Source organism: Silurus meridionalis, chromosome 18, assembly GCF_014805685.1.
Source record: "Silurus meridionalis isolate SWU-2019-XX chromosome 18, ASM1480568v1, whole genome shotgun sequence".
NCBI classification, from domain to species: Eukaryota; Metazoa; Chordata; class Actinopteri; order Siluriformes; family Siluridae; genus Silurus; species Silurus meridionalis.
In genome coordinates this window covers 25189905-25202404 of record NC_060901.1, presented here as the reverse complement: position 1 = coordinate 25202404, position 12500 = coordinate 25189905, and the positions used below count along the sequence as shown (strand labels likewise).

Sequence of the window (12500 nt, the reverse complement as noted above, 5' to 3'; positions counted from 1 at the left end):
ACCGCAAATTGACTTTACCATACAACAAGACAGTGAGCCGAAGCGTACGTCCAAGCAAGCAGTCTGCTGCAGTGATATCTATCGTGAAATGGTCTGCCCAGTCATCGCATCTAAATCCTATTGAACTGCTCTGGGATGAACTGGATCACAAGAAAGAAAGAAATCTCCTGTGCGATTTTCTAAAGAGCAACTTTGGAAGGTTTGACAAGAGGAATTTTAAAGTATTTTAGCAAACTGTCCTGATGCCGAGATTGTGTAAAACTGTTATTCATTCTAAGGCAGGATTTCTCAATGGGAACACCTGGACATACAGTAGAAATGTGTAATTTCCAACTCCTGCACTGTTACTTTGTGCATATTGATGAAAGTGTGCGGTTTTTTTTCTTCCCTTGACCACAAATGATGATGGCACAATAAAGATCATTTAATTCGACTAGTTAAACATGGTGTCACGTCACAATTTCAATGAAGTCTTTCGGCTGGATGCTTGTGTTCGCTTCCTTTGTGTCATGTAGAAACAACAACAACGAAAAAAAAAAAGATTTTCGGTTTTGAGGTTGCGTTCAAAGCCACTATTATTGTCGTTACTGATGTATTTGTGTTTGCGGTATTAGCGAATCTTCGCGTCCGTGAGTCACGTACGCAGCGTACAGGCATGCGGGTGAAGCTTGAATCAAGAGAGACTGACGAATGAAGGAAGGTTGATTATTTAGGGTGAAAGGGCTATATTGTGGGGTAAACCTAAATGGAAAAACTGAAGGAAAACACATACACAGAGAGAGTAACGTGGCATGTCGGACTGCACTGCAAAAAAAGATCTAAGCTTCAGATCAGTGTTTTCCACAAAGCATCATGCTTTTGTTCCTGATCAGATAACAACGCTGATACGCGGCAGTTTTTCTCCCCAGACTACAGGCTAATTAGAAGGAGATTTAGATGGCGGTGTTTACTTTCGCAGATTAGACTGTGTTTGCATACACATGAGCACGGACTCAAAACACGCTTAAAGGAGCAGCTCGAGCAAATGTGTGCAGTTTGCTTCTTTACCTGGAATGTAGACGTACAACTTTACATCGTAAAATTGACGCCATTTGGCAGACCCTGGGTTCAGAGTGAACAGTTAGCTATGATACAGCACCCCTGGAGGTTTAAGGGCCTTGCTCAGGAAATAGCATCTTGGAAATACCAGGCTTGAACCCTTACCTTCCAATTAGTAACCCACTGCCTTAACCACTGAACTACCACCTCCCAATTGTAGCTTGGTGGTGCTGGGATTTAAACTCACAACCTTCAATCAGACGTCCAAAGTCTCCTCTGAGCTATAGCTTTCACATTTGGAAAGACTCCATCAATGCTAAACAGGTTTTAGAGCAACAAATGCTTCCATCCAGAAAACATCTTTTACAGGGAAGGCCTTTCATATTTTCAGCAGGATACTGCATCTGTTACAACAGCATGGCTTCACAGTAGAAGAGTCCGGGTGCTGATCTGCCCTGGCTGCAAATCCAGATCTTTTACCAGCCGAAATTATTTGGTGCGTCATGAAATGAAAAACAAGACAAAGTAAACCCAGGAATGTTGAGCAGATAGAATCCTGTTTAAAACATAAATGGGACACTATTCCTCTCCCAAAACCAACAGCAAATATTCCCCTCTGTACCCAGACATATATACGGTAGATAATATCAGCTGTTAAAAGTAAAGGGATGCTTTACTGCGGTAAATACAGCCCTGGGACAACTTTGCGGAGACATTTTACAGCCATCAAACACAAATTTACCTTTTTTTGTCCTTAGTTTTCCTTTGTTTTCTATCTGTAATTCAGACAGACAGCAAATCATACATTTACTTAAGCACCTCCTGGATCTAACTCATAGCCCCTTTCACCAACAAGCCTTTATAGTGCAAAAAAAACAGGAAAAATAATGAAATATATCTAGACATTCTTTTTGATGCATCACGTTAACTTTTACGCTAAGGCACCAATGCTATAAATATTATATATATATATATATATATATATATATATATATATATATATATATATATATATTTATATGAACTGCATCTGGGGTAAAAACGGAAATGTGTGTATGTTATTTTTTTTGCGTTGGTCATGAGTAAAGACACACTACTACAGCCGTTATCGAGTAAGCATTTATGCAAACTAGCATAAAAGATAAGATGCTGATGACCAAGACATTTTACCACCAACAGCACAATGGAAAGTGTGATTCATCCTTTAACGAAAATAAAAAAATGTAAAAAAAAAAAAAAAAACGGGTAAAAGGTGATGCATTAACATGAAGCCAGGACTGGGAACAATGTAAACGCAGTTGTCTTTGATCTGATACAAAGAGCTCTATCAGAAACACTTCCTAGGCCAATGCAGGTTCCTGAAGGGTGACATTACAACACACACACACACACTTAAATACACTTCTGTCTGAGGTACAACATTAAAGCATAGTACACTTTACTTCAATACACACTGTAACTGATAACTGATAATACACCACACACACACTACCGTTACAAACACCATTATAATAATTTTTTATGATAAAGGACGCGTATGTGTACACAACCTTTATTCTGCGGATGTAAAAATGAGCTTGCCAAGCCTGAGCACACAGAGACATACACACACACAGATTCATACACACTACAGTAATAGTGTGTGTTAAAAGAACACACACATGCACAGTTTATTATTAATAGAAGTCAAGTCAAGTCAAGTAGCTTTTGTTGTCATTTCAACCGTATATAGCTGACGCAGAACACAGTGAAATGAGACAACGTTTCTGCAGAACCCTGGTGCTACATAAAACAACAAAGCTACATACCAGAACACAGAGCTAAGAAAACCTACAGTAAGTCGTCGTCGTCAAATAAAGTGCATCGTGTGCAACCTGGTGCAAAAGAGAACACAAGACAGTGTAGGACAAATACACAAAGCACAAAAGAGCGCCGCCAGTAAACCTACGGTAAAGTGTGCAAGAGAGAACTGGATACAGGAGTGTGCTTGTAAATAAACACAAAATGTAAACACAAAAGGTTGTGCAAAACAGTAATAGCAGCAGTCAAATGGATGTGCAAAAAACAGCATGTAAACAGTTATGTAATAATAAAATAAAATAATATGGATTGTACTGAAGACATTGATGTGTGAAATTAGTATGAGTAAGTGTGAGTTTGAGTTCAGAATTGTAGCAGCTCAGTAACACACAGTTCACCGTGGAGTGAGTGTGTGTGTGAGTTTCAGTTCAGTTGTGTAAACATGAACACATGAACACTCATCCTCATCCCTAAAAAAGACATTTTCTGGATGGAAGCATTTGTTGGTCTAAAACCTGTATATAGTATATCCAGATGAACTGAGTGCTGATATAGTCCCTCTCCTCTTTAGTCTGGAGGATGTGGTGTCCATGGTTTCCAAAAAGAATTACAATTTCAATTCGTCTGACCACAAAACAGTATGATTTCATTAATTTAGTTGCATTTTTAATAAAAATTAAAAATAAACCACAATATAATAAATGGACAATCGGTAGCACCCAGATGAAGGTGGGTTCCCTTTTGGGTCTGGTTCCTTTTAAGGATTGTTCTTCATACCATCTCAGGGAATGCATCCTGCAGACTGCAAAAGTCTGGAAACTTCTGTGTGGCCTGGTGCCAACTGATCGGTACCGGTAGTTGGGGACCTCAGGGGTAAAGGATAATTCAGTGCTTGTGAGCATAATACAACATTACTGCACAATGTGAAGGTGAATAACAGCCCATAGCAAAGCAGAAAATGTTAAAATTGTATCAAGCCTCACATCTAACTGTGGATTATCACCTTGAAAATATGGTAATTTGCCACCATTCACATATTAAAGCTGTCATTTATTAGCACAAAAACAGAGGCCCACAAATGTCTTTGGATGTACTAGCATTCAATTTATTTTCTCTTCAGTTGAACTACCCAAACCTGTTCCAACATGACAATGTGCACAAGCTACATGAAGATCTGCTTTACATGGGTTGGGAGATGTGGAAGATCCCCTTCTATAGAGCTCCAACCCAACTGAACACTTTTGGAATACATTGGAACACCACCCCAGGCCTCTTCACCTCACCTACATCAGTACCTGACTTTACAAACACCATTGTACCTGCATAAACACAAATCTCCACAAAATCTTGTGGAACATCTTCCCTGGAGAGTGCAGGTTATTATAAGAGGAAATGGAGACTAAATGTGGAATGGGACATTCGAAATACACACATACCAATCTTACGATCAGACACCCCACAAACGTTTCTTGATTTTAGTGTACAGTTTGTATGTATATACCACTTGTCTACTGGTAATAATATGGCTTTTGGAGTTTCAAATGAAGCTTTGTATCATTTTTCCAGTATTCAATGACCCATTTTGCTCATAAAACTATTAGTGATTCAACCAATCATAATCAAATATTCCAACATGTATAATTAACTAAAACAACATAATTAATGGTGCAAAACAATTCAAGCCCGGGTTTTATTCTATACATATTCGTAGTAAATTTGATGCTGAAATATTATTGAGACGTAATATTACGTGAGGGTTATATTTTGTATCCTTCGGGGCAGAATTGCCCGCAGTGGACATTTGCCACACCTGATTCATGCCTTTGTTGACTGTAAAGCCTTGAATATGAGCAAAAAGTGCTACATAAATAAAGACTAATCAGAGAGTCCATATGAGGGTGCACGTGAAGGTCACTCGCTTTGTTATAAGTAAGGACAACCGCAAAACAGTTACGACAAGAAAAAGCAACACGCGAATGAAACAGTATACAAACCAAGCCCGACGCTCAGGGTTAAGAGTTTTCCTCAAGGTCCTGGTATTTGAACTTCAAATGAATATAAGGGAATACCAGATTTTAAATGGGGACAAAGGTGGGGAAATAGACATTTATTTAAATGGTAAAACATTAGTTTCATAAAAGGAACCTAGAACATTAGTATGTGCATGTTGGTTCTACTTGAGTCTTTATCAGTAAATACATCCTGGTATTGATTCATTAGGACAGAAAATAAACATACCATCAGGATAAATGGAGCATGATTTTATGGTACAGGATGAAGGAATCATTGGAGCAGTGGTAGAGGATGGGGGGGACCAGTGGAGGAGTGGTAGAGGATCAAGGGATCAGTGGTGCAGTGGTAGAGAATGAATGAATCAGTGGTGCAATAGTAGTAGATAAAGGTATTAGTGGAGAAGTGGTATAAGACGGAGGCATCATTGCAGTGGTGACAGAGGATTGAGGGACCAGTGGAGCCATGGTGGAGAATTGTGGGTTCAGTGGTAAAGAAAGGAGGGACCACTGGAGCAGTGGTAGAGAATGGAGGGATTAGTGGTACAATGGTAAAGCATTGAGGTATCAGGCAGCTTCAGAAAGCCAATGAAGGGAGCGTAGCAATGAGGGTTACAAGGTCTACACTGCAATTACTCCATAAATTTGACAAATATGACCTTACGTGCTTATCGTTTACCATCTTATCTGAAATTGTTACATACAACCTTTAAAAATCTCACAACCTTCCTCTTCTTCTTCTTTTAGCTTCTCCCATTAGGGGTCACCACAGCTGGTCATCCGTCTCCATACCCCCTGTCCTCTACATCTGCCTCTTTCAACCTAACTACCTGCATGTCTTCCCTCACCACATCCATAAACCTCCTCCTTGGTCTAAGATGAGATTGGGAGAACCTTCATGTTCCACAACATTTTTTAATATTTATTTTTATATGCTTCCGTTATAGAGGGCATCAAAACACAAAGCTTCGACAGAATATTGGATTTGAGCAACCCTCCTGTCACTACTTGACCACACGCACACACACTAAATGAGCTTGATTCATTTAAGCCATGAGCATGCATGCCCAGGCATTCTGTCTCTGCACAAGCTTAATCTGCTTCAACCCTGATGATTCCCTTCATCCATCAACTTCACACAAAATAACAACGAACAGCTTCGGATGTTGACGGGAAACTTGATACTCCCACTTACGTCGTGTTTTTTTAATCATCTAGCTAATAGTGTATTATCAATATATTAGATAAACGTCCACACACATTCTCTTACACACACACACAACACACATGTAAACCAAAACCCAGTATTATCACAGCACCTCCCGGTGCAGTCATGTCATTCAGTTTCGCTAAAGATTTCAAGTCCGATTCACAATGCTGCTAAAAGCCTTCCTAGGTTCTCTTACACCACCCCATTGCTACGCTCCACGCATGTACGCTAAATCCTAAAGACATAACGGCTGATGGTTTCTTTGCCATCAATTACACACATTTTGAACCACCCAAAGGTTAGTGGAAGTGTGTCTTTTATTATAAATTGTTTTCATTTACTATGTTGTGTCTAAGCAGAGAACACAACAAAGAAGACATTTTATATATCCAAGATGGCCGCCTCCATGAGGTTACACCATTTAGACTTTAGGCAAATTAAAATTTTGTCCTAAACCACATCAAGAGAAGTTTGTAGCAGGTATTTTTGAAAAATGAAATTAAGTTGGCATAGAATTCCAGAATCCTTGTGAAACAATTCAGCCTTTTGCTTACATCTTTGACACTTATTTGACACTCCTGACTTTCATCCCACTTCCTGCCCAGGTCTTTTTTTCTTTTTACACCATATTCACACACATCTCTCATATCATATCTAACACTGTTATGTAACACACTGAAGAGGCCAGGATTGCTGAGCTCTGAACCCACTCCCTCTCACACGGTGACGACGTAATTAAGAAACGTCAGCAGAAGCCAGAATAAACAAGGATGTAAAGTTGACAAAATAGAAGGCAAGATAAGAGATCAAGACCACGGCTGTGCCTTTATTTTTACAAGCCCTTTCTCATCACCAAAACCAAACACAGTTCCCACATTTATCGGCACAAAACCCTAGATACCTCTCAGAGCAGCCCGCAGTCTGTCCTCCGGCCAATCAGTAAAGACATACAGTGGCAGTTCTTATAGTGTGGGCAGAGGAGCATCAATAATCCTGTCAGCCTCTGTAGTCTTCTGATGTCTGATTGTGTAGATGAGCCCAAACCAGACTGTTACCGAAGTGCACAGGACAGACTCCATGATGGCTAAGTAGAACTGTGTGTGCAGCGTCTGTGGCAGGTTGAACTTCCTCAGCTGTGAAGTAAGAACATCCTCTATTAGGCCTTTTTAACAATGGAGTCAATGTGATTGTCCCACTTCAGGCCCTGAGAGCTGGTGGTGCCCAGGAACCTGAATGACTCCACTGCTGCCACAGTGCTGTTTAGGATGGTGGTTGAAGGGGGCGTGTTAAGCTCCAGGTTGTTATGACGGCACCAGACAGCTGGCTGCTGAATGCAGATTCAAGATGGCTGCCTCGGTGTGGAGCTCTCTAGAATCCAACAAAACCACATTTTCTCAAGGATCAGGCAAAAAAGTTTGCATTGTAGCAAGCCACAAATTAAAACGCCACGGGGTCGCTCATTGGGAACAAACTTAAACTTCTCAAGAACAATCTTATTCATTCTTTATTAAGGCATTATCTGTGTAAAGCTGCTTTGAGACAATGTCCATTGTTAAAAGCGCTATACAAATAAAAATAATTGAATTATAAGCCTCTCAGACAAAATATTTATAGTAAACATACACCGAGATGTCTGCTTTCACCAAACGACAACTTTAAAGTATATAACCTGCAGATATTAATACCGCTGTTCGCACAGCTATTGAAATCAACGAATCAAAATTGCCACCTTGGCTCGCTTTGTGCACAGGTGCATTGCTATGCTGGAACAGGTTTGGCTTTCCAAGTTTAAGTGAAAAGGTCTGGTATCCCAATACTTTGAGAGACTGTGAACTTCCTCTTCTTCTTCTTCTTCTTCTTCTTTCGGCTTCTTCCATTAGAGGTCGCCACAGCGGCTCATCCATTCCCATACCCCCCTGTCCTCTACATCTGCCTCTTTTAAACAAACCACCTGCATGTCTTCCCTCACCACATCCATAAACCTCCTCCTTGGTTTACCTCTTTTCCTCCTTCCTGGTGGCTCCATCCTCAGCATACTCCTACCGATATACCCCATGTCCCTCCTCTGCACATGTCCAAACCATCTCAATCACACCTCCCTAACCTTGTCTCCAAGACGACATGCGCTGTCCCTCTAATAAACTCGTTTTTAATCCTGTCCATCCTCTTCACTCCCAATGAAAATCTCAGCATCTTCAGCTCTGCTACCTCCAGCTCCACCTCCTGTCTTTTACTCAATGCCAGTGTCTCTAAACCATACAACACCACAGGTCTCACCACAGTCCTATAAACTTTCCCTTTTACTCTTGCAGATACCCTTCTATATTACTATATATATACATTTATTATTATCTACTGCTAATATTGTAATCATTGTAATTTAAATGAAACAGATTTTGCAAAAACAAATGAAAGCCACAAACATCTGAGTACACACTGATTTGTCTCTAAGCTCACAGTAGTGTGTGTACATGTACATTGCATAGCCAAGTTTCATTTTTCACGTCATTATTTTTTTTTCCACCACGGACTGATCTTTGTGTTTGCTGCTAAGGTTTTTTTTTTTTTTTTAACAGTTTCCACGTGAACTTTGTTTTGTAGATGGTTGCTGATACAACGTTATTTGAAAACTGCTACAACCGGTTTCTGTCACACAATACAGCACAATCACACAGGAGAGTAAAAAGATTAAGAGAGGTTTGGACATGTGCAGAGGAGGGACATATGGTATATATCAGTAGGAGAATGCTAAGGATGGAGCCACCAGGAAGGAGGAAAAGAGGAAGGCCAAGGAGGTGGTTTATGGATGTGGTAAGGGAAGACATGCAGGTAGAGGACTGGAGACGGATGATCCGCTGTGGCGACCCCTACAGGGAGAAGCCAAAAGAAGCAGCTAGCTACCACGCGTCTTGTCGTTGTGCTGTTTTGAGATGGTGTATCACCTGTGACATGAAACTATCTTCCACAACCTCATATTAGTAGCAGAATTTGGCTGTTTCTTACCCGGTTTGAAGCCCCTTTACAGCTAAATTGATGATTATAGCACCTGCTTGGTATAAGTTTATCATACACCTGACTCTGATCCTTCAAAATCCCTGAGTAGAAAGTGTGCAAAAGTGAGAACCGAAAGCCAAAATCGCGGTCACGCCAAATATTGATTTCATTTGGATTTCTCTTTTGTTAGCTAGCTAGCCAAAACAAGGAGTAGATCTGAACTACAAAACGTTCTCGATGCTCTCGATGTATCTAAGTTTAAACACTATCATCTTTTAAATAGTTCCCTTGAGCAGCAATACAGCACTTGACTTCTGGAATGTGTCCTGGAAGTCTTCTTTTCGAAACGTGTCAAGCACCTTCTGCAATTCACGCTGGATCTCCCGGAGACAAATCTGGCGATCAGGGTGAGAGCGCAAATGTGAGAGCATGGGCATTGTTTGCCGAGTTGCTGAATGGTTTCTACATTTTTGGGGATTCGGCTCGAAGGTCTTTCTGATCTCTCGCGGTATTCCGGTGGGTTCCATTTCATCGTAAAGGTGTTAAATAGGGTTGAAGTTCTATAGCAGGACATATTCCACATCTTTCAACACATATGTTCTTAGAGATGTTTTTCTGCAAGGGGGCATTGTTACGCTGGAACAGAAACAGCATCCAAAGAAATAATATAATATGTAAATAATATGCAAACCGAAGCTGAATGAGGTTTCTTCGTTTTTATTCACTTCAGCTTGAACATCAAGAACAGCATTCTGGTCTTTATATAATAATAATAAAAAAAAGGAAAACCTTTCCGAAATCTGTACAACCCTCGACTTTTACAAGCAACGTATTCGAAAACAGAACGCAGCGACTTCCAAGATCATAATCATGCAAATGTTCTCACAATATCAAGTCGTCCACTGGGAGCCGAGTCACGATCGGATCGGCGTTCAGGTTCGCAGCATACGCAGGAGAAAATTTTGATCCCGAATCAGCACCTTTTGCGTTGTTATAGACTCGAAATACAGCAGTTCTGATCTCAGAGACCCTCGGGGACGCTTCAAGACTAAAAAGCATAGCATGAGGAGTCACTCATTCTGGTGATAAAGAACGAGAGTTAGGAAAGAAAAAAGAAATCTTAGATGCATGTTTTTTTTTTTTTTGGTTTGTTTTTTTGTCCGTTTGTGTCAACTATAGGATGCACAGATGTACAACTTTAACCTATTTTTTTTTTAGTAGTTATGAATAGCAATAAAAATCACAATACCTAATCAAACTATTATAATTATAATAATAAATGGCATTCTGTAATACATTGACCGGCTAAATTGAGATTTTATTGACCGAAATTTTTGCAACCAAGTCATTTAAATGTTTTGCCGCAAAAAAAATTTTGTATACTTGAACTGAAATCGCTGTAGGAGGTCTAAAAACTCAACTATTACAATTAAAAACTAGAGATGATCTTAAAATGAAATTAGGGATGTTAAAAGTAAAACTACGTCATATAAATGCTATTATTTTGGTTGGAGGATGGAAAATCTGGCAACCCAGGTCAAAACGAGTCAGACAAAGGTGATCGTGTTTTTTTATTCGTTCTGTAACTTGCTATCATTTCAAATCAAAAGTCCATGGCCATGAGTGGGAGGGACGGCATTACACGTTTTCCCGTTGTTCAGCAAGATGCGATCCGATCCTGTATATGTGGAAAAGGGCTAACAGCGCCATCATTCGAGTGTGGTGTTAAAAATGTGAAGCGTTGGCTGGCTTCACGCGTTCTCGGAGGCTCCCGAACCTTTCCAGCTTCTTGCCGTGACCTGATAGAAGAGCGCTGGCTGGTTGAACATCTGATAAAAAAATGCTAACAATGGAAAAAAATGAAAAAAGGAAGACATCTGCAACTTGTACTAGCGACGGTGGATCGGATCGGAAAATGTCGCGTTTCCATTTTATGATCTTGGCAGGTTTGCAATTGAAATCCATTAGTAGCACGTGTTTAAAAAGTCCAAACAATTGGCAAAGTATTCAAATCGGGAGTTAGGGATTGGACGGACACGGATGGCATGATGTGAGAATATGAGGACAGAGAAATAGTGGCCTTTATCTCACTACAGATGACAGTGTTTTTGTGCAAAAAAATAAAAAATCTGAGGCAACAAAAAGGTCACGTCCCTGTGGGCCGCCGTTCTTTTCGGTTTGTGCATCTTGGCCTCGGCGCTGCCCTCTGCTGGAGGACAGGGTCTTCAGAACCGACGGCTCCGAGTCTGGCTCTGTGGGTGATCTTGGTCTGTTCTAGACCTCAGTTAAAGCCTAATCCTGCACCCTTGGGCCTCTGTGTACACCGGATCGGCTCAGTGATGCCCCTTCCTTCAGGTCCAAGGCCCATTCCGGGGCACCAGCCCATGTTCTGCAGCATCCGATTCCCGACGTTCGAGTCCGGGATCGGTGGGATTCCCTCTCCTACCACACCTACGGGAACAGAGGTGGTTAATAACATCAGATTAAAATCCTTTTTTTTTTGGTTATTAATTGTCCTTCACTATAAACTTTTTCTTTAGATCGTCTTTGCTCGAGGTTCTGCTGCCAGGCCAACAGGCGTATCAACCAGGAGAACGCCAAGCGAACTCAATTTCACCTTCAAGGAAGTTCATACTCCTGAGCTTATTTAGTGTGCGCTTTCTGTTCGAATAGCCTCCACTCTCCTGACTGGTTTTTGTGGGAATTTTGTGGAGATCTGTTAGATACCATTCAGCCACAAGGGGGTTAGTAAAGTCAGGGAATGAGACGGGTAGGTGAGGTGGCCTGGGGTGGCGTTCCAATTCATCTCAAAAGGGTTGGAGCTCTATGGAGCACTTTGGTGCACTTTGTGTCTTCAAGTTTGTGGGAACAGTTTGGAGAAGGAGCACGTGTGAGTGGAAAAAGTCAGAATTTGTACAATTTTTACACAAAATTTTGGGTTTCCGGAGGAACATATTAAGTGGCGGACCGTGGTATTTAAAAAAAAAAAAGAAAAAGTTATCGCAGTGGCTACCAGAAATACGATTTGTGCGTGCTTGAAAACAGTAAAGAATCTATTGTTAATCGCTAACCAGGAAGTGGCTAACGGCTAACGCTAGCAACATGAATTTCTCGTAAAAGGAGATAATCTCGACAATTGCGAACATCGGGGAACTGAATGGATAAAGACGTTTGTTAAAGTCTCAAATCTCTACTAATTACCTACAGTATATTTGTTGTATTTTGTTTTAGATTCGTCTGCCTTTTTTTCCCCCCTATAACTTCTGCTCCGAGTCCCGTGTGGGAGAAAAGGAGGATAATCTGTATTAGGCTAATTAACTCAGAGTAACGGCGGGTCGAGGACAGGTGAACCCTGTGACCCGCGGCTGAACATTTCGCCACAACTTCCTGTCGTCTATTTAACCCGTTTGATCTTTTTCTTTCATCTTTTGCTTTTCCCTACTCTATCG

The 12500-nt window shown here is 40.7% G+C and overlaps 2 protein-coding genes across 3 annotated transcripts in view; both read right to left on the bottom strand.

The window, feature by feature from the left end:
* esrrgb (estrogen-related receptor gamma b) overlaps positions 1 to 7306 on the bottom strand; it is an 18766-nt gene extending 11460 nt beyond the window's left edge. Inside the window, exon 1 of the mRNA XM_046873724.1 lies at positions 6959 to 7306. The gene's annotated coding sequence lies outside the window, so the exon portion shown is untranslated. The remainder of the gene's footprint in view (positions 1 to 6958) is intronic.
* A 2446-nt stretch (positions 7307 to 9752) lies between these two features.
* The window catches only part of gpatch2 (G patch domain containing 2), an 8411-nt gene continuing 5663 nt past the window's right edge, over positions 9753 to 12500 (bottom strand). For both annotated transcript variants that reach the window (XM_046873718.1, XM_046873719.1), the window contains exon 10: positions 9753 to 11502. In XM_046873718.1, the coding sequence (XP_046729674.1) occupies positions 11333 to 11502 (170 nt within the window). In that variant the 3' untranslated portion in view covers positions 9753 to 11332. The remainder of the gene's footprint in view (positions 11503 to 12500) is intronic.